The following is a 22,444-nucleotide window of genomic DNA, read 5'->3' as shown; positions in this document are numbered from 1 at the left end:
CTTAATAATGTAAAAGCCATTTTCACCAAACTCTCATAATAACGAAGTTACCGGTATTTATCCAAAATGTCAAAAATTCAAAATTTAACAAGAAGACGATGGCAAAATTTATTTAAAAAATTGAAAAAAGAAAAAGACACCGGCAACGCCTTTTTAATTTTTAAATTTCTTAATTGTTTTGGTAGTTTCCATATAAAAACAAGTAAATTAGGCCACCCCGTACATGTGAATTCTTATGTTTTCTTCGGTCCTGCTCATTATTTTTGTTTTTAATAAATTCATTTTTAATCCGACGTTATTTGCAGCATTGTTTAGTTGTTCTAGCAAGTTCTTAAGCTCCTGGATATCTGATATTTCTAGTCTGGTGATATTCCTATCTTCACTAGGATCAAAATACTAGAGAAGGTCTTTGGTGACTCTTTTGGTCAATGCAGGGGCTAACGTGACTACTTTCAAACGTCCCGGATGATGGAAGTCCTCGACCGTAGCAGAAGGATACCTAGAAGAATCACTGCATAACAAATACAACTTGTCTAAAATGTCAGTCATAGCTGTCATGTGTTGGATAAAGCAATAAATTACTAATGTTTTAGTGCAACCAGAAGTATCTTCAGTTGTATCAAGATATTTATTATATTATATTATTATTTTTTTATTATATTATATTATTTATTATATAAAATTAAATTATTGTCTAAGATAACAGCTTGTTGCCATTATCTTTGATGTATACAGTGCATCTTTGTCGTCTAATGAGAACTTACGTTCTCCATATCTTGTATAAACGAATTAATGGAACATATCCGTTAATACGGCATACATGAGAACGCAATTTATACATTTAACGATCACTTATTTGTCTCCGGAATGCATAATGCTTCCCGATAATAACAGAGTCCTTTGTTCCTCCCTAATCGTCTCAAACTAGATCATCCACTGTTGCAAACTTAATCAACCCTGAAGACAAAACCCAAATTAATAGGTGTATTTAGAATCTCAATTTTTAATGATATGTACCCCAAAAACGAAGAAGGAAGAAGGTGGGGCAAATCCTCCCTAAATAAACTTCTTTGACAAAGCCGAGCGATTTGTTAATTAAAATACATTTCGGGAGTGAGCCGGTTCGGCAAATGGCTATATAAATTCAGTGCTCGACTGTTTTATTTAATTAACCGGGTTTTAATTACACGTTTTCAATTTGTAGAGAAGACGGAAGTGAAAGAAACGAGAGGACTTCTTCGAAAAAGACTCGGATGTCGTATTCTCATCAGTTATGCGAGGGTTTGTGTGGTGGCTGTGTATTATTGTTTTGGATATTAGAGGGTGTTATCCGGTCTATCTGAGTGTCCCAAGTGTCAATTTATCAACGAACAAATCCCAGAGGACGTGTAGCGGTTTCAACCTCCAAAATGACAAACCGTACATACAAGCAAGCAAGCGAAAAACAGTTTTCGGTCTAATCCGGTCGGATCGTCGTAAACAAATCCAATCAGTCAGTTGTTCAGTGCCGTTTATTGTGAACAATCATATACGTGATATCCGAATCCGAGCCAGCTTAACACATGCTCAACCGATGCCGTAATTATCGTTGAAATGTGTGACGTGTCATTATACACACTCAACATGGCCGGAATGCATACAGTCTATGCCGATACGGTCCCAAATGCTACTAATTTACCGCCTGGTTGGCGCAAAACCACTTTTGGCATTTGATAGTTGCGGCATTACCGACTGAGTTTATTAAGGGGGAGTGCCACCCTAAACTGGCAAAGAGATAACTTCCAGGTACTGGAAATTAGCTCTTATAGATCCTTTATACACAACATGATCAGATTTTTACATTAAAGTAAATAGTTCAAACGGTTATGCATAACTCTCACATGTATGATGGTTATTTTTTTTAAATTGGGTGAAATCATTAACGCTATTTTTAGCGATGACATATCACCGCTACTGCTATGCAAAAAGAGGAATCCGGCTACGTCAGCCAATCAATCGGGTATAAATTAAGCTCGACATGCGTTGGTAAGGGAGACGGTCGGAGACTCCGCCTCATAACACCATGATGTAGTCGTTCCGAATTCTGCAACCCGCATCGGGCTCGTAAATTAATTGGATAGTAAACAATTTCCTCCTCCAGAAAGCTGCCCATATCATTGTTTAACAAATGTAAGTATAATCTATTTAATTATTGTAATATTTGGTGCACGTAAAAGGTATTGTTTAAAGTGTTACTTTTGGGAATTATGTTTGAAGGTTTTATTCCGATGCAAATAGTTGATAAACCAATCATTTTGTAATTTAGTTTTAACTGCTATTTAGTTATTAAATTATATTTTGTAAGTGGTTTGATTCTACCTCTGAAACAAGATCTGCGCGTCTCGTTTAACTTGTTGGGCCAAAAGGGCTTTACAATTTAAACGTGATTATTTCCTTCATTGTACCAGCAGCCAATCAAATTCCGAGAACCTTTCTAGTTCCACCAATGGAAACCGTTTTATACTGATTAAATCCCTGAAGGCGAACTCTCTAACGAATAGCAAGGAAATTTCTTTGCTATCATAAAAAAACCCTTCTCTATCATAATATATGGTACTCTCTACGTTTCAATTGGCGAAGATCGGCACTCAACGTAGCTATTCGGGTTGTGTAAAATAGAAAGACCAAATGAGGTCTTGCTATGATTTTATCTCTCTTGCGGCTATGAAATTTTGTATTTGTCAATCTTTCTTTTCCGTCGTCTTCTAAAATTCAAATGTTTTGTTTTTTAACCTTTATGCCCGTCAGTGTCAACATTGTGTCAATAAGGTTGTGTTGGGGACCAATTGATTGTGTTTGCACCCCCCTTTCTTTGTTTTTGAGTTTTTAGTTAAAGTGTTAATGCATCTATTAGTTATTGTTTTTGAGGTGTAAGCTGTTCATTATGGAATGGTTGTGTTATGGCTATATGGGTTCCATCAACACATCCTAAAGTCCCATCCTACTTTCTTCACAAAATGCATAAAAATTGGTAGCATGTTTACAAGCAACTGAAAAATATTAATGGTCTTACAAGAAAATAAGAAACTGAAGAGACAGAACTACAATAAATAAAACCAACAACAAAAATGGCAACAAAACGGATTATTTTAGAATGTAAACTTTGAAATATATGATTAATTACTGAAAAAGAAAGTAAAAAACGTAGAATTATTCAAATTATTGTCATTGATACTTGTCATTAACCCTGAATACGACGAAACAAGTAAAAGCCCTAGATTTATTACTAGAAATTAGTCAATGTTTTTAGGACCGATAAGTTCCCGTTTTCTGTTGACGGTGTCAGCCGAATGTGATAGAAAACAGCTTAGAGAGTACCAACAGTTAATAGAAAGAAATTTTCTTTCTTGTCTATTTCTATGCGTTTTCTATTTCCTACATCGTTACGGAGTTCGCCTTCTGGCTGCTAAAATTTAACAGTGATTAAACACCACCTACCTTTTTCGAATACGTTTTTTGAAGAAAATTTGATATTAAACGAAACAGGATTTAGACACTTATAAAATTTAAGTTATCTTCTTCAATATTAACAATTAATAAATCACTGTAACGTAGTTTTCATTAAATAATTACATAAATTAAAATATTTTGACGTATGATTGTCAATTTGAAATGTAAACAAAAATATACATGGCTGAACGAAAATCTGTCATCTGCTGGGGTGAGTTCAATATTATCATTAATTTCATCAGGTTTAGTTTAGTATTTGTGTTCTAACTATGGTGTTTTCTTGTTAATAAACTAAAATGTGGGTTTTCAGGAAATAATCTTGACATATACCCCTCGGCGTTCACGTTTTATCACGTAAAATGTGCATTGGTAGGTTTTTTGCAAAATTTTTCTTTTAGGCAAATGGTTTCGACTAAATAATTCTTTGGAAAAAATCCTTCGACCTGCGGTCTCAGGATTTTATCGTCGAATTATTTAGTCTCAATCATTTTCCAAGCAAAATTTTGCAAAAAATCACCTATGCACAGTTTACCCGATAAAACTTGAACGTCTCGGGATATAACCTATGACAATATACCCGACTAAAAGCCAGTACTTTTACTTCAGAATAATTTTATTCGAAAGATAATATCTATACAGGGTGGTCCAGTTTTAAATGTTAATAATCCACCATTCGATAGTCCATTAAAAAATTAGTTGACATGCATTTTGCTCTTTTTGCTGAACAACACATCCTAAGGAAGATACACGTTTTTTTGCTGTAACAAGTGTTTATGAAATGAATGCTCAGAATGTGATGTGGATGACGTTTTTCAAACTTGTTAACCTCCATTTGCACCGTCGTACTTTAAGCTTAAAGTTAAGTGTAGTCCAGACTGTAACTTTTCTGTTCTGTATTGTCACAGTCTGAAGCAAACAAATGGGGGTTAGTGACTTAGATACAGTGGGATGGTGTTCATTTTCCCACTCTATTTTCTACGCTGACTGGATATTTCCTAAAAATTTTAATTTCCTTGTTCAGTTTAAATTTGATTACAAATTTCTTTTACAATTAACTATAAAATTCGAATATCTAGAAAACGGTGAAAAATACGGAAATTTTGTATGATACCAAAAATGTACAAACATTCAAGTAGACACATGGCAGCATTTAATATGATTTTGATGTTTGAGGAAGACTCCGTATGAAGTCGAAACGTCGAAACAAATTCACTCTGTACAAATCTTTGGTTTTGTGCTCGCCAGTAAAGTACATACCACTCTAATTTTGAAACACTCTGTAGGTATAGCTAAAATTGAAAACTTTGATATTTCTAGTTCTTCTTATAAAATGTCACAAACTTTGTTTATTTTATTATTCAAACGTCGTAGATTCATTTATTGTTTCAGTTCTGCTTGCTTTGTAAACAGGGCAGAAAGCAATTTCCCTGTTATTTGAGTTGTAAAATGATTTTTTCTTCTTAATTGGCCTTGACTAAAAGCAACCACCCTCGACGTTCTAACCCCCCAAGATAAATGACGCGAACAAACCGCTTTTACTTGGCTTGAAAGTGGTGAAAAAAAGTGGAAACCAACAACGGGAACGGTTAAAGAGACATCGTTTTGCTGAAATAAAATTTGACGTCTCCGGGGGTTGTTAAAAGTACAAAATGCTTTTCGGTTTGAGAGAAATAATCGGGCCATATATCATCGGGATATGCAAAGCGTCTCGCGGCTCATTTTGCGGCTTGTCAGAATTGATTTTCGTAATTTGTTAAATAAATGGAGCATCTGGCCTGGAGATGGCTCCGTTTCTCTCGCCTTAATCCCACCCTAATGCCCTACGGTTTTTATCGTCGAAACAACCGTTTTTCAATCGTGATTGAGGTGGTTGCAAAGGGGGAAATTACCCCGACCGAAAAACATCAGAAATATAATTTTTCATCAGAGCTCTAACGGGCCCTAAAGACAGCAATAATCGTCATTCTCGAAACGTTATTTCTTGTTCTTCACTGTCCGGGGACGATTATTCAGCGAAAAGGGCTCAATTTTACTACCCCATAGAACGAAAAAACATAAGCGTTTGATGCCTTTTCATTTATTCGTCAGCGTCTCCTTAAGAAACGTTTTCAGAAAAAGTCGTTTCGACGAAATCGGCCCCTGGGCTTAACGATATGCGTTTGCCCCATTCGTCATAAAACCTCCACAAGGGTTGACAATAAAACCGGGATTCTGGAAGCCGTAAAAAAACTTTCAGATGAACTCTTCGTCGAGGTTTTTTTCCGTCAAACACTTTGGATTGATAAAACTTAATGCGGATTAGACGCTCGATTTAGCTGAACTGAAACTGAGCTTACACGTGGAAGTGAGTGCCGCCATTTTAGGAATTTATCTTTGTCACACACAGAACAATTTTTACTGAAACGTTCTGAGTTGTTTACTTGATTGGTAAGTGCAAAAACAATTCACTGTTTGTCGAAAACGAAGCAAATTTTTGATTTAACTGTAACAAAAAAGCTTTTTTTAATAATCTGAACCAGTCGTACAAGGTGTTTCAATTTTGACCATTTTCCCTTATTTACGCAAATAAACAAATACCAAAAATCCCTCGAAAACTGCTTAAAAACTAAATTAGTATACTGTTTATTGAATTAATGCGGAGAGATCAACAGTCAATGAAGCAAGCAACCCTTTTTATTTTATATATTAAATGTATCTACTATAGCATTGAACTTCTGTTTAGTTTATAATAGTACTGATTGTGTCAATAGTATAACGGGTGTTCCAAGTTAGAGTAACAAACCAAACTTTTAATATTATCATCTCATACTAAACTTGAACTAACTCTTGTCTATATTGCGATCTAGACACATGATCTTTTGAAAAAACAAGATATTTTAATTCTGTAAGTACATCAGGAGGAATTTTCATAGTTTTCATGATTTTTCAACAAAAATCAATGCTGGAGATGAAACAACAGAAGCAGTTAACATTCTGCGGGGCATACGACAAGAGTGTATCATCTCCCCTCTGATATCTGTATTTAGAAGAGATATTTAGAGAGGCTCTGGAAAACGATGATAATGGAATTCTTGTAAACGATGAACTGTTGCATAATATCCGATATGCATATGATACCGTCATATTTGCAGATAGTTTAGAAGGTCTACAATAGCTAATAAACAGAGTAAATGAAGTAAGTGAAAGATATGGGCTAAAAATTAACATCGACAAACCAAATTCATGGTCATAAGTAAAGAAAAGAAAGAAAATTGTCAACTATTTATTAAAAATGTACTAATAGAACGGGTATCCAAACCTGTCTACTTGGGAACCTTAATAAACGAACAGTGGGACCACTCACAAGAGATCAGATATAGAATAGAAAAAGCAAGAGATGCTTTCATCAAAATGTCTAAGCTTTTCAAAAGCCATAACCTCAAATTAGATGTCAAAGTAAAACTTATGGCATGGAATCCTGAACATTGACCGAAGCGACACAAAAGAAGCTCGAAGTCTTCGAGATTTGGCTATACAGAAGGATCCTTAGAATATCATGGGTAGATAGAGTGACCAACGAAACAATACTGGAAAGAATGGGGAAGAAAAAAGAGGTGATGAAAACGATTAAGAGAAGGAAACTGGAATATCTCGGACATGAGAAATGACAACAAATACAAGCTCTTAAAATCTATCCTCCAAGGAAAAGTGTTTGGAAAGAGAGGGCCCGGAAGAAAAAGGATATCATGGCTCAAGAACCTAAGGACATGGTATTCAAAAACAACCTAAGAACTGTTTAAAGCAGCAGTCAACAAGGTCATCAAAGCCAGGATGGTCGCCAATATTCGAAACGAATAGGCACTAGAAGAAGAAGAAGACTACGAACTGCTGCCCCATCCACTTTATTCTCCAGATTTGGCCACGGTGGACTACTTTGCAAACCTCCCAAAAACGTATTTCTCAAATGGGTTAAATAAGTTGGAGAATTGCTGGGTCAAGTGTATCGAGCTAAAAGGAGACTAAGTTGAGAAATAAATAGCCACTGCTGATCTAATTCTCGCTCTTTTATCCACGTGGAGGATTTTCTTGTACTTTTCCTGTGTTAGTAAAAATCTGTTTCTAGTGCCGTATTGCAGAGCTTGTCGCACGCTTGGCGATCTGAAAAACCTCTATTAGGTCGGCGTAAATTCGATTTTCCTCGTGGAAAATTTTAGTTGCCCTAAGTAACGAATACGGAGAACGAATTTCCCTCGAGTTTCACAATTTTCAAAGCGTCGGCAATTTTGCGACTTCGACTCTCTACGAAAATTGCAATATTTGGCTTCGAAAAAGAAGCTGACTCGATATTAGGAATGTGAACATAAAGCCCCGAACCAGTTCTTGTGAAAGAACCAAAAACAATAGTCCCGGGGTTTATTGCGTTTAAACCACGTTCGACGAACACAAAGAATCGTAATTCGTTGAGGTGCTTTATCTAATTTTGAGGGTGCATACTGACGCTTTTAGTTAATTTACGCCACTCGCCGACGATATCTTAACGAGAATTCGATATTCCGGGGGCCTATCGGGCCTGCTTTATGACTGCCATTAGCAATTTAACTCGACTCACTTTATGTATGTGAAATTGACTATGTATTTACGAATCGATAGGGCTCAATCTGGAACGCATTAGTTCTGCCCATGAGTTATTGCTCCGGTATCTTTTCTTTTGTCTCTTCTTTTGTGCCTTGGTTCTTTGTTAATTAATTACCGGTGATTTCACGTAATCGATTAACGTAAAAATAAACGATCCTCAATGAACATTTACGGTCTTCTAACAATAATTTAGGAACGTGGTGTTTATTAGGTTAACTTCCAAACAATTATGGATAACTTTCCTTATTTTTTGACGTAAATTAAGGTCCAAAATGCACTGAAATTTGTCACACCCTGTGTATGATTAAATAAATCGGCACACAAAGAATTTAATAACTTTTGAGCCTCACCTAACCATTTCTTGCTTTTCTTCAAAGTGGTAACTAAAAGAGTGAAAATTATCCGTAAACCGTGAAAATATGAGCAGAAAAACCAATAAAACTTGTCGTAATACAAGAGAAGCGGTTTCAGCACGTTTCCACAACCAAATCAGATTATTTCGCAAATAAAACAAGATTAGGGACTCGCGAGATCCACGTAATCCTATCGCACTTTTTTCTTTGTTGTCGTTGCGGGATAAATTAAAAACTTATCGAGCAGGAGTAAACGTAAACCTAGGGAGTTATTGAAGCGACAAAGATAATAAAACCACCCACCGAGTCTATAAAGGAGACGCGGAACGGTAGTGTTTCTCCAGCTGTCCCCCCATGTTATGACAACATTAAGGTGGAGTGTTAATGCTTCGGCAAACGTGTTCAGGTTGTTTTGTTTGCAAAACGTTCAGACGTGGAAAATTATGGTAATTCCCTCGTTAGGGCGAACCTTAAGGATGTTGTTCGGGCATTACATGCCTTGTCTCGACGATTTCAGGTTAGTCGACCGAACTATATAAATCCATCAAAATGGTTCTAAATTGTTGTCATAGTCAATGCCATTCAATTTTGTCTACACAAACGAATAATGTAACCTAAATATTCAAATTAAATGCGACATTACAAATAAGTTATACTTAACATTGATTTATTTAATTAATCTAGGTGTTTCTGGTGATTCTAAAATTAGAGAGAGCAGTTGTATCAATTTTTCAAAAAGAAAAACTAAAAGCATGGAAATGACAAATATTGATAGTCTCAATACAAGTTTTTCAGTTAAATTTCAACGTTTGATAGTCAATTTGAAAGCTTCCAGGTCATTTTCTATGCTGGAAATGTGTAAATCAATGACAAGAAACCTAAAAGTGCACTTCTTGGTCTTGTACGTTTTATGTCCCGAAATGTAGAAACTGCAATCAGAAGTTGAAAGTTGGCTTTTAAATCAAAAAACAAACTTTTCAACGTTCAAGTCAAACTTAAAGCTTTCAGTTCAATTTTTAAGTTGAAAACTCTGGCTGTAACATTAAAATTGACTTGAAAATGACACTCAGAAATCTGAAAATTGACTTGAAAAGTCAATTTCAATGCATTCAGGCTACTTTTTAAGCTAGAAATATGAAAATGCATGACTGGGAACACAAAAGTGGATGGACTTGGTCTAATTTCGAAAATTATTCTAGGAGATTCACACCATTCTCAAATTTTGGAAGGTTTAGGATGCTTGTAAAACCACCTGGCAATTTTTGGGAGGTTTTCAGAAAAATTTAGAAATTTCTGACACTTTTAAAATGATTCTAGAGGCCTCTGGTGTGTTTTACGAAGCTTTCAGTAGTGATTTTGGAGAGATTTCCCTAGTATCTAGCGGAATTGGCATTTACAAAGCGATTTTAGAGGCCTGGTATTTTCAAAATGTTTTGAAAACTCATTAATTGTTTAGGACACTTGTAGAGGCTTCTGAGAGGTTTTCAGTATTTATAGGTATCTAAGGGGCAGTCCCAAAAGCAATTTTAGGTATTTCGGGCAACTCTAAAGAATTTTTGAAAGGTTTAGAACCTTTGTAGAACCATCTGGAAATTTTTTGAAAGTATTTGGAAGGCCTCTGGAAGTTTCAAAATAAATTTAAACGCCTCTGACAATTTAAAAAATGTTGTGTGCATTTGTGAGATGTTCAGTGGTATTTTGAGACTTCTAGCAAACTGAAAATAATTCTATACCTGTCAAATGGCAACATTTACCTGCGGATACAAGGATGACGTAAAGTAATGTTGGATGGCATTAACTATAGAATGTGTAACATGGGGTTTTGCGGTACTGTACACCACTGACCGGTGTAATTGGAAAGAACAATAAAGATTATACGGGCTAATAAAACGCGTTTTAAGTTAAAAGGCATCCCCCCTTTGCCAGGTTTATTTCTAAATAATGGCCCATTTATTGCCACCCTCATTGACGGTTCGACGCCCGCCTCGAGGACCTAAACTTTGTTTCGAGTTTCCCCGAAGGGATGATTAATTGGGGATGAGTTTGTTGTTGTAATTATAGTTTTTTCTTCTTTCTTCGGTCCCCTTCAGTGGCCCAGATGTTGGGCAAAACTAGTTTTAGCAGAGTTTCGAGTGGGGGCTCTAATAGCTCAAACTGTTGTCCCAATTTTGATTTGGTTGAAAGTTTGCTCTACTTTAGTCAAATAGTCTTATTCAACAAACCATTTATAAGAGCTATAATTTATACAAGTGACATTTAACATGAGTAACCTAGATTATACTACTATATACTAGCAGCTGTTACTTTAATACCAAGAATATAAAAATAAGTATTAAGTCTTGACTGGAACGTCATCTTAAAATAGTTTTGTTTTTTGTATATTATACTATTGTTGCAGACTTCCAAGTATTCTAGTGAACAAATGTTTCCATCTTTGTCCACAAGAGGAGTCACAACAGAATAGCTTTGGCATCAGTCAAACACAAAAATAATCAATTTTGCTTTGGACTACTTGAAATTTTATGAATTATCATTATGAGAAATCCATTAAATAATCCCAAATATTATAGAATTATTTATTTCATTACAACACTCAGTTCAGTATACTTTTTGTAAAAATCTTTAATAGTGAATAACTAAGATTGGGCTGAAATTGGCCTTCTTGAACCACAAGAACCAATATGACAATTCAGTTTTAAACATTCAGTTATGTCAGAAATTGACAAGTTTTATATTCAAACAATTGTTTTGCTTTTTTGGTATTTTTTTTGTGTTTTTTGTTATCATTTGACTTCCCAGAAAAAAATTGTAGAATCACTTTACTTTTAAATTTTAGTAATTTATGTTTTGAATTTCAACAGTTATGACATTTAGCCATCAATTACAGCTTTGTTACTTTTAGTGTAGCACATAGTAGGTCTTGATAGGCACAATTAAATAATACTAAAAATACAAGGTGTCTCAATTAAAACAATGGAAATGTGTTGCTTTGAACGCAATAAATCCTGACTGTTACAGTTTCTCGTGTGTATAATATGGGTAATATAATAACAACCATGATTATACACGGACTTTAAATAATTGTTTAATGTTTTTATTTCAGGATCGACAGACCATGGAAGATTTGAAGTTTTTTGGCGTTGATTGTCCAAACGCAATTCTTGGTGTATTTGAGCAAGGGTTGTGTTAGGACGTCATTGCTAGAGACTGTACTCTACAGTGTTAGAGCAAACGAGAAAGCTGAAATTGGAAGAAATAAATTCCGGAGTTGTACGTGCTCATAATTACAAAAAAAAGGGGAATAAGCGCGGGTCGGATGAAAAGAAAAACGATGAAAAAAAAAAGGGCGGATTAACAAAGTGGAATCGCTTTATATGTAGATGTTAAATACACGAATACCGGTGGGGGATCCAGGGCTTATATTTATATCCCTTTATTAAGGATGTTTGAACGGTCGAACGTATTAAATTATACACGGTGTTTTTTAAGGATCGATGGGCGTGCTTAATTTATGTGCTTGGGAGGGCGGTTAAGCCGCCCAGATAGATCGGAAAGAACGTAAATTTTCCGGCAAATGTGCGAACGAAAAAAAATTGTCAATTCGTTTGTTCGACATTGGGATCGTTGAAAATTTATGCGACACTGGAAAAATCGTTTTGGCGCAATGAGAGGCCGTAAATACGTTTAATGTGAGTGAGCTTTACGAAGAATTATACTTTGTAATGGGTCACGTTTTAAATTCAGTTTTTCAACTGAATTTGGCTATGAATTGTATTGTGGTTTGATTAAAAAGACTCATTGTTTACGAGATTAATAAAACACAATTTTAGACTGTACTTGATTGTTGATTGCGTTTTAATTAAAAAACAATTAAAAACTCTGTCCCAGCAACTGTATTAAAATTCACTTATGTCCTAGATGAGTTCTCAAAGGGATTGCCGGAACTGAAAATCACTGATTTGTAAAGGGAGGACATAGCATTGCCTTTCTAGGTATTCTTTTTAACTCAGTGGTTGATTGTACAAATTCGAGCTACCACGTATAGATGGCGCTAAACCCTGAAAATCACTGATATGTAAAGGAAAAATGGAAAGGGCATTGCCTTTCTAGAGTCTCTTAAACAAGTGACTGCACCAAACCAAAGTTATAAAACTCACACTCATCATCGCCTTTTTACTCCATGGAAGTCTGAAATTTTGAAAATTTACCAATTGTTTTCACACAATATTGCATAAAGTGTTTAGAATATTGTGTCAAATTTTCATTAGAATACAAAATTCCGAATGTGTCAAAAAAAAGGTGCAAATTCTGGTTGCTACAAAACCAGACAAATTTACTTATTAAGATAGAATTGTAAATACGACAAATTTGTCAAAGTGGTTGGTATACTTGATATAAAGCTATACTTGAAGTAAAACAAATTAAAAGAGATACGTAGCTAAATTTGTATTAGGGATTGAGAAAATTGGACAATTTTACACCAAAAAGTACTTTTACCATTTACGATTTTTTATTTTCAGTTATCGTTAAACATATTCCATTTTATGAAAGCCCTCAAACTATAAAAATAACGTGTAGTTTTTCCCGCAATAAAATATTTTCCAAAAATTGTAACAGCAAGTATCTCAAAAATGCAGCCAAATTCGTATATTGTAAGTTTTATATAAAAAGTGAAAGTATTTTATCTTTCACGCTCTGTACATTTTTATAAGAGATATTTAACTTGACATTATACTTTGGATACCTGGTAAGCTTATTCAAGTCTCCATATATATTGTTTTCTCATCATGCTATTCCAAAACGTTTCAATTAAGCACCTCGATCCAAAATTGTTTTCCAGTATGATTTGTTGTCGTCTCCGAACGCGACCGAGTGGCACAAAAAAAAACTATTAAAACTAAAATAAAAGTTTAATTAAATTCCATAACCGATAAACTAAAGCAATTTCCCCCGGACAATGGAAGGCAATATTCAAAATGGAGAAAAAAAACACGTCGATTCGATCGGACGGCTCGCCGAAAAGGAAACGTCTAGTAAATATTTCAGATTTCCGCGGTCTGTTCGACATTTTCATTTTTCGATAAATAAATAAATCCCCATTTATCGTTTGATACGACACGAGAAATTTAATTGGCTTTCTGACGGCCAATCTTGTCGGTTCTCGTCTGGCCCATTTATGGGATTTCCTGCCATCAGTTTCGTTTCATAAATGGCATAATATTTTTTTTTCAGCTAAGATAAGTGTCTAGAAAAACGAGAATTATTATCTATTATTTTTATTCTGTATGCTTTACTTAACTGGAAGTTTTAAAAGGAAATTAATACAAAAGTCTTCTACGATTTGAAATCAAAAATTGTATTTTCTTTAAGTCACATTTACTTACTTTACAGTGACATTTACTGCAAATAGACATAACTAGTCCACTGTCAAATTAGTCAGTTTTTGCTTCTGTAATCAATACATATCCACCAAAAAATAAACAAAACAAAAATATCAAAGATTAAAAAATGAAAACTAGAAACAGACAACTTATAATGACAAGGAAATTATCAATTCTGTCAAATCCCCTTGATTTTACGTGAAATTTTGTTTAAGTTTATCTAAGTATGAAAGTGTAACTAATAGACTGTCTTCGAGTAAAATTTGGGGTTGTACTTAACTTATTGCATTCCCACAATCTCTAAATTACATGTTCCAAGGGTTAAAAACTTTGAACAACCCAAAGTTCATTAAAGTAGAAATTAAAGGAGAAAATATATTAGTTTCATAATTTCATTGAATATGATAGCCACGTTTCTAGTATTAAAAAAGTTTAACTTAATGGCCAAAGCAATTTAACTGTGATTCGAGATACAGAGTGTCCTAACTATTATTACTCAATTTTTAATTTACTTTTAAGTTTCACTGAAAATTCTCTGAAAACATAAAATCTAGTGGTTTTTTACGGTTTTACAAAATAAGATTTCTTCAGTGTTAGAGACTTTTAAGAAGAGAAGATTCTAAAAAGTGTCAGAGTTTTCTATAAGTGTCTTAAATTTTTCGATAACTGTTTTAAATTGCCAGAAGCCTCTAGAACCATTTTGAAAGGGTCCTAGGCGTCTACAAGTTATTTAAACTATCCTAGTATTGTTGTAAATTGTCACATGCCTCTAGAACCATTTTGAATGTGTCAGAGACCTCTAAATTCTACTGAGAATCTTCTAAAAACTGCCTTCAACAAGTGTCCCAATCTTTAAAGTGTCAGAAACTTCTAAATTCTACTTAGGACCTTCTAAAAATTGTCATAGGCCTCTACAAGTTTTTTAAACCATACTTTGTTGTAAATTGTCAGGTGCCTCTAGAACCACTTCGAATGTGTCAGAGACCACTAAATGCTACTGATGAGAACCTTATAAAAAGTGTCAAAATCCTCTACAAGTGCCCTAAGCTTTACCATAACTGTTTTAAATTGCCCGAGGCGTCTAGGACCACTTTGAAAGTGTCAAAAACCTCGAATTTCTACTTAGGACCTTCTAATAATTGCCATAGGCTTCTACAAGTGTTACAAATCGTCCTAGAATTGATCTAAATTGTCAGATGCCTCTAGAACCACTTTAAATGTGTCAGAGACATCTAAATGCTACTGAGAATCTTCTAAAAAGTACCATTGTCTTCAATAAGTGTCCCAATCTTTCCCATAACTGTTTTAAATTGCCAGAGGCCTCTAGGACCATTTTGAAAGTGTCAGAAACTTCTAAATTCTATTTAAGACCTTCTAAAAATTGCGATAGGCTTCTGCAAGTGTTTTAAACCGTCCTACAATTGTTGTAAATTGTTAGATGCCTCTAGAACTTTGAATGTGTCACAGACCTAAGTGCTACTGAGATCTTCTAAAAGGTGCCAAAGTCCTCTACAAGTGTCCCAATCTTGCCCATAACAGCTTTAAATTGCCAGAGGCCTTTAAGACCATTTTAAAAGTGTCAGAGTCCTCTAAATGCTACTGAGAATCTTTTAAAAAGTGCCAAAGTCTTCAACAAGTGTCCCAATCTTTCCCATAACTGTTTTAAATTGCCAGAGGCCTCTAGGACCATTTTAAAGTTCCAAAAACATCTAAATGCTATTGAATATCTTTTAAAAAGTGACAGAGGGGCCACTACAAGTATTTTAAATCTTCCTAGAATTGTCGTAAATTGCCAGGTGCCTCTAGAACCATTTTGAAAGTGCCAGAAACCTCTAAATGTTACTGAAAAACTTCTAAAAAGTGCCAGAGCTCTCTAAAAGTGTCTTAAACTTTTCGATAACTGTTTGAAACTCCTAAATGCCTCTAGAACCATTTTAAAAGTGTCAAAAAGCCTTTTCAAGTGTTTCAAACACTCTCCGCATTCAGCTGAAATCGACTTGATTTGTTTCATAATTTGATTGGCTATGATAGCCACGTTTTAATAAAAATATTGTCAAGTCTAATAGTCAGCTGTTATTTGATATACAGGGTATCCCAACTGTTCTTACCCTATTTTGTATTTACTGTTAAATCCAATAAACAATATTGTTAATGGAATAATTTTAAGAATGTTAAGATTTAACGTATATTTTGATTTTATAGGTATTCAACCAAAACAATGCACTTTTTAATAATAATACACTTTGATTTAAAATCCTTAGGAACTTAAACAACAATAAATTTAGTTTTTGTAATTTCCAGACGATTTTCAACAAAAAACCGGCTTTATCGCAACTCATCTGGTATTTTTACCGTCACATTACCCGAACTTCCTAGACTTTCGGACAAAATAGGACCGGAAATCATAACGGCGCTCTGGTCTGACTTTTTCGATTAATAAAAGCACCCGTCGTCGTTCGGACAATATGGCCGGTATGGTCGAAAACTTCCCCAACAAAGTAGCGCGTTTTCTTTTGGTCTGGGCACATGCCGGCCGAATGTAATGAAAAAATAAGCGTTTCGCTTCGTTATGAGTTGCGGAAACTTCGGCGAGTTGCCGAGCGGAATTTTGAACAGTCCCAGACCGGTTATTGTATCTTCCGGGAGTTTTTACAGTTAACGAAATAATTATCATGTAGAACGGGGATATGGAAAAGTTTTTTCCTTGAAACAACTTTTTCTCCAACAACTTGAAGCGCTGCTAGTGCAGCGTAGTGTTATTGCGGAACTTTCGTTTCGAATATAAAGTAGGTTAATTAATGCCAAGTTGTTTTATAATGTTAATAACCGTTAAAGCGCCCTCTGAAGGGAAATTTTGCTATTTGGACCAAGTTGATTTCGTGTGTTAGCGGTTTCTCTAATGGTTTTCACCTTACAAAGAAGCGCCATCTGTATAGTGATCAATAGTCAGTTTAAAGAATGTTTGTTGACTTTACCGTACAGGTGGCGCTTTTTACACAATACATAGAAAAAAACTCTTTGTATACAGGGTGTTAAAAATATGAACTTTCTTAGAAGAACTGTCATTTGTTTTACTTAAAAACCACAAACTGAGCGTTTTTTTAAGTGTTATTATTTTTTTTTTTTTTTGTGCAATCAAAGTACAGGGTGTCCCCGAAAAGTGATGAAATGATATAACCCAAATTGCCTCAATCCAAAAATCGATAATTTCGGAGATACAGAGTGTCAAAAGTTCAATTTGGTTTTTAGTTAATTTCCGATATATTTTTTTACAAAGGGAAAGAGAGCAGATTTTTCACACCATAAAACCACATACAAAACAAAATTTATTAAAAAATATTTCGGAAAAACTAAAACCATATTGATCTTGTGACACTCTGTATCTCCGAAATTATCGACTTTTGGACTGAGGTAAGTTGGGTTATATTTAGTCCTCAAGAATTTTTTCCGCACCTTTCAGGGACACCCTGTATAGTCATTTGCAGTAATTAATAAAGAATGAAATAAGAAAAAACCTGACAGATATGTTAAAATTAGAAAAGTGCACTTTTAGTCATTTACTACAAAATGTCAGATTTATTTCGGGAATAACAATTTATCCCAGTTATTTAATAAAACTGGTCACTGCAGCTAAGAAACAGTAACAGCTTATAATGGTGTTGTCAAAATCCATATGCAGAGTGTTGAAAAAACATATTTCAGGTAACATTAGAAAGATATATACATACCTAACTGTTACTTTTTTATGGTTACTAAACCATTTAAGATCTTAATATTTCAATTACTTCTAAATTAAACATTAACATTGTAATTAAAAAATATTCAGGAAAAGTTTTATTTGGTAATCTGAACAATTAAGTGACATTCTAAAAGTTTGCACTAAAAATTCTAATTAAAACTATTTTTTCACTTCTTACGTGGTAGAAACATTAATTATAAAACGTTTAACACAGTATTTGTTGGTATTTTAATCATTCATCAACCGGAAAATTGCCATTAATTCAACACGTGACCTAAAACCACCTGGCAACTAAGTAGTCTGGGACAAAAAATTTAATACTATTTACTATTAAAACATTAGTGCAAGGCCTATGAGTTTTTAGACAACATATTATACGATTATTGACTTTAGGCCTCGGACTATGAATGAAAATCCAAGGAAACCACCTGATACAAACACAACAATATGTGTCACACAGTTTAGTTGGTTATCAGCTTTGGGGCTCGTCCCTAGCACAACCCTTAGGCCAATTAAACATGTGACAGCGTCAAAGTGGTATTTTGACAAAAAAAAAGCAATGAACAGGTACACCATTCTGCACCAATTAGGGGACGGAACTTACGGTTCGGTGGTACTGGGACAGCGCAAAGACACGGGAGAGAAGGTGGCTATCAAAAAAATGAAACGCAAGTACTACAGTTGGGACGAGGCTATGAATTTGAGGGAGGTCAAGGTTAGTGAGGTTTTAGCGCTTTTCAATAAGGTTATAAAAGAGCTATTTAGAGCCACAATAGGGTTGATTAGTTGGGTGAATTACAAGTTCAAAGTGTAGGTCAGTAAATAGAAAATATTTTGATCAATTGTTTAGTGTGTTGAAACATTAAAAGAGAACTATACTTTGCAAAAATTTGCCATTAAAAGTCAATTTTCAATGTATTGCAGTGGTTGTGATTGGTCAGGCATAATAATAGTAGTACCAATAAGACTACCAAGTTGCAGTATCTGGAGATCTGTTTGCTAGATTGGCAGACTTAATATTGAAAGCTTTATTATTTTTTAACTTTATTCACCATGTAGTAATTTATGATTTCAGTCTTTGAAGAAACTGCACCATTCCAATGTAGTAAAACTGAAAGAAGTAATCAGGGAAAACGACATTCTCTATTTTGTATTCGAATACATGCAGGAGAACTTGTATCAGCTGATCAAAGATCGTAGAGTGCCTTATCCAGAAGCTACGGTTAGAAACATGTTATATCAGGTAAAAAAAGTTCTCTAGCTACTTGATTAGCATTAAAGAATCAATACCATAGAAAACTCAATTTCTCCTTCAGTCATGAATAAGTAAACTGAATAATTATTATGGATCAATCAAAAACTTTTCCTGGAACTGGGTTGTTGCTTTCTTAATAAGGTCAGGTTAAACGTAACGTGTTTTTAGATTCTGCAAGGTTTGGCGTTTATCCATCGCCATGGATTTTTCCATCGGGACTTGAAGCCTGAAAACATACTCTGTTCAGGTCCAGATTTAGTCAAAATTGCTGATTTTGGATTGGTAAGGGAAATCCGGTCCCGACCACCTTACACAGACTATGTGTCCACCAGATGGTATAGGTCAGGACTGGGTAAATGCCTCATAAACATGTTTCAACATAAAATAAATTGCAGAGCTCCAGAAGTGTTGTTACACTCCACAACCTATAGCAGTCCTATTGATTTGTGGGCTGTAGGCTGTATAGCAGCGGAAGTTTATACCTACAGACCACTATTTCCTGGTACGACAGAAACAGACCAACTGTACAAAATATGTGCCATTATGGGTACCCCTGATAAGGTCAGTATAATTTTCTACTCCTAGTGACATAATATACTATATCTGATTATAAAGACCATCTATGTAAGGAATTGATGCTTGCTGTCGGATTTTTTTTAATAACGAATTTGATAGCAAGTTTTATTGGTATGCTAGTGTATAGTGACACGATAACGATACTAAAATGTAGTTTTCTGGGTACGTCCTGGAGTTTTTGCTTGAAATCAAAAGAATCTTTAATATAATATTTATGTTGGTATAACAATAACTTTGTTCAGTATATTCTTCAGGTATTTTGACAAAAGATTAAAAGAAGACTGTATACACGATACGATTGGTCGAAGAGGAATACCCTCTTTATGTAGTTTGGGTAGGCCGTACATTTTTGGTGGCAAAGTATTCTTTGTACGTCTTTTGTCTTCTGTGCTAATTTAGTTATTATAAAATAGTGCCATGTTGTCAAACTTTGCAAAACTGGACTGTCTTCTGACAAAATGTTTGATTTGTTAACAAAACTTGACAACAAAGTCTTATATTGCCTGATTTGAATTTTTTTGTACAGAAAAAATGGCCTGAAGGATACCAACTAGCTGGTGCTGTAGGGTTTAAGTTTCCCTACTTCACCAAAACTCCTCTAAGTGACGTGGTACCTCAAGCCAGTCCTGTAGCTGTGAATTTAATGGATTTACTGATGGAGTGGAACCCCTCTCATCGACCTACAGCTCAGGGAGCCTTAAAGCACCAATACTTCCAGGTCAGTACTACAAATTTTCAGTCCAAGGAATGTTAACTAGTTAAAAAACAGATAGGACAGCACTACAGTGCCACCGCACGCCATCTATCAAGGCAAGACAATATTAGGGCGTCAGGAAGGTTGCCAGTTCAGGTACCAATAGATCCAGCAAATCAAGAAGGAACTTCGGTGCAAATTCAGACGAATACTAGAAGCATTCTAAACGAGTTGCCCGCCCAGATGCCGCCCAGCGTTCAGATCAACATCCAGTCGCTGATCAAACCAATGAAAACCCCTGACAAGCCTCAACCCTTGGTTTACACTTTCGGCCAACCGGATTTCGGTAAAAAAATGCTGGACCACCCAGAATATACCAGCAAATATCTGCCTTCAGCCTTGTCAGGCGTGGCTCAGAACCGCTCCAAGAAGATCAGTTGGAACTTTGAGTATCCAGAAGATGATTTTGCTGATATTTTAGGGTGAGTTAAGTTAGACTGATTGATTGATGAATTGCTCATATTATTTTCCTGTGTTTTTTTTGGAAGAAGAAAAATCAAACTGCCAAATCAAGAGAAGCAACTGAACAAAGACTACCAGCACCAACAAAAACTGAACTTGAGCCAGTTTAACTTGGAGGAATTGTTGGAACCTTTAGCCAAAGCTAGTGCAGGTAAGTTCTGTCTCAAAGAATGTCAAACTTTCTTTTAATATGGTGGTGCACATAGTGACGTAATCGCCATCTACAGTGGCTTGCTCTATAGGAAGCTTAGTTAAGGAAAAACTGCAGTTATTTTTACAGCACAGAAATTGAAACAGTAAAGCGTTCTTAAACAAATTTTGTTTACATTGTTGCCATGTTTATCATGGACCAGAGGAGTAGCCACCACAATAAGTCTGAAATCAGCATCCAAACGTCACAACTATCAAAACATCACTCATAAAGCTATAGAGTGGTCGCAACCACTTAAATTAAGAGATTTTAGTGGAATTTCATCCTGCAAATTTCAGGACAGTAATTAGTGGTATTTTATACTCCTGTCTACATGAAAAAGCTCATAACACACTAGTGCTGTAAATAAAATAACTTAATATAAAATTAAACACAGGCACAGCGAGGTCTCAATATTTGAGCGTTTCCCGGTATGTGGCTGGACACCCTGTATCTGGCAGGACAAGAGACATGAACATGGGACAAAACTACTCCCATGGAGGTTTAAATAGTGGGGTTTACAGGAAAAAGTCTGGACTGCTTGAAGGTATAAAAGTCAACTAATAATACTTTTTTTCTGTAATTGCTATGGAAATTATAGGATTGTACCAGTATCAGGGTGCTGATCTAAGTTAGTAAAGGGCCTAAAATTGCAGTTTTGTATTACTATCTTGTTGTATTTGTTATAATAAAGTATTTGTACTCTATTTGGTGTTATTCTGGCCGTTTTGGTGACTTCTGTTTGTTCATTTCTAGATGAAAATTTTATAACCCAGAAGCTTAAAGAATGGGTAAATTACAATATTACTACTTTATTTTCTAAAGTGATTAATTTCGTCGTTTAGGCAGAAATTTCCAAGAGATTCAATTCTAGTACAAAGAATTAGAAAAAAAAATTGGAATTACAGGGTGTTCTTAAATAAATGATTTTGCAACAGAAAATTGAAGGAAACTTGTTATTGTCTTGAACTTTGACACCCTGTAACTTCGTTATTGTTCATATTTCGAAAAAGCGTCAAATTAACTATTTGCTCGCCTTAGGTAAACATTTCCACATACAATTCCTTCTTTTTATGATTTAAAATAAAGCAATTGTTTTCTAGAAAACTCTCTAAAATAATGTTCGAACACAATCAAAAATCTCAAACGTACTTTCATTCAATTCTAACTTTGTTCTTTGATTAATAATTATTATTCTGACCGTAATCAAAATAATAGATGCAGGACGTTAGTTGGGTTTTTCTACAAGACATTTTTAAATAAACAAAAGACAATAATACATAATAATTAACGCCTGAGTATACTAAAAAAGAATTACGTTATGTTTGCGGTTGCATTCATTATGTAAATCTGACAAGGGGATTCGATACTTATCTCATCATCATCACCTTTGGAGAATTTGTTTTTAACGGATTTCGTTGTATTTTGATTTATTTGATTGTACTTTATACCCATCAGAATTAACCGGTTTAATAGTACTTTTGGGTTATCATGTTGTAGAAGATTAATACTGTTTTTTTTTAAAGATTAATAATGCATAATATAAATATTTAATCTCACCGAGAGTGTTTATTTATTGACCTTGTCGACGTTTTGCCTCAAGCTAAATCGATTACACTAATTAGACAATC

At 34.7% G+C, this 22,444-nt stretch overlaps 1 protein-coding gene across 2 annotated transcripts; it reads left to right on the top strand.

Annotated features, from left to right (window-relative positions):
- Nucleotides 1-17,491: 17,491 nt before the first annotated feature.
- Nucleotides 17,492-21,518, top strand: LOC145732016 (serine/threonine-protein kinase dyf-5-like). Of its 2 annotated transcripts, none has more exons than XM_081984039.1 (10): nt 17,492-17,539; nt 17,970-18,291; nt 18,652-18,819; nt 19,000-19,172; nt 19,227-19,392; nt 19,934-20,125; nt 20,177-20,583; nt 20,653-20,774; nt 21,211-21,360; nt 21,415-21,518. In XM_081984039.1, exons 1-10 carry the CDS (start codon nt 17,511-17,513, stop codon nt 21,447-21,449), a joined length of 1,764 nt encoding a protein of 587 aa, XP_081840165.1. In that variant the 5' UTR covers nt 17,492-17,510; the 3' UTR covers nt 21,450-21,518. The 2 variants fall into 2 exon arrangements, with proteins under 2 accessions (XP_081840165.1, XP_081840164.1); XM_081984038.1 differs by having other exon boundaries at nt 20,650-20,774.
- Nucleotides 21,519-22,444: the final 926 nt, after the last annotated feature.

Source organism: Ips typographus, linkage group LG7 (genome assembly GCF_016097725.1).
Source record: "Ips typographus isolate SLU linkage group LG7, UJ_Ityp_2.0, whole genome shotgun sequence".
Taxonomy (NCBI): domain Eukaryota; kingdom Metazoa; phylum Arthropoda; class Insecta; order Coleoptera; family Curculionidae; genus Ips; species Ips typographus.
This window is presented reverse-complemented; position numbering and strand designations above follow the sequence as displayed.

Bases quoted from the DNA above. Each gene is read 5' to 3' on its own strand.
- LOC145732016 (XM_081984038.1), top strand. From the start codon at position 17,511: ATGCAGAGTGTTGAAAAAACATATTTCAG. The intron at 19,173-19,226 runs GTCAGGACTGGG...AATAAATTGCAG, and splicing joins GTGTCCACCAGATGGTATAG to AGCTCCAGAAGTGTTGTTAC. The intron at 19,393-19,933 runs GTCAGTATAATT...TTTTTTGTACAG, and splicing joins TTATGGGTACCCCTGATAAG to AAAAAATGGCCTGAAGGATA.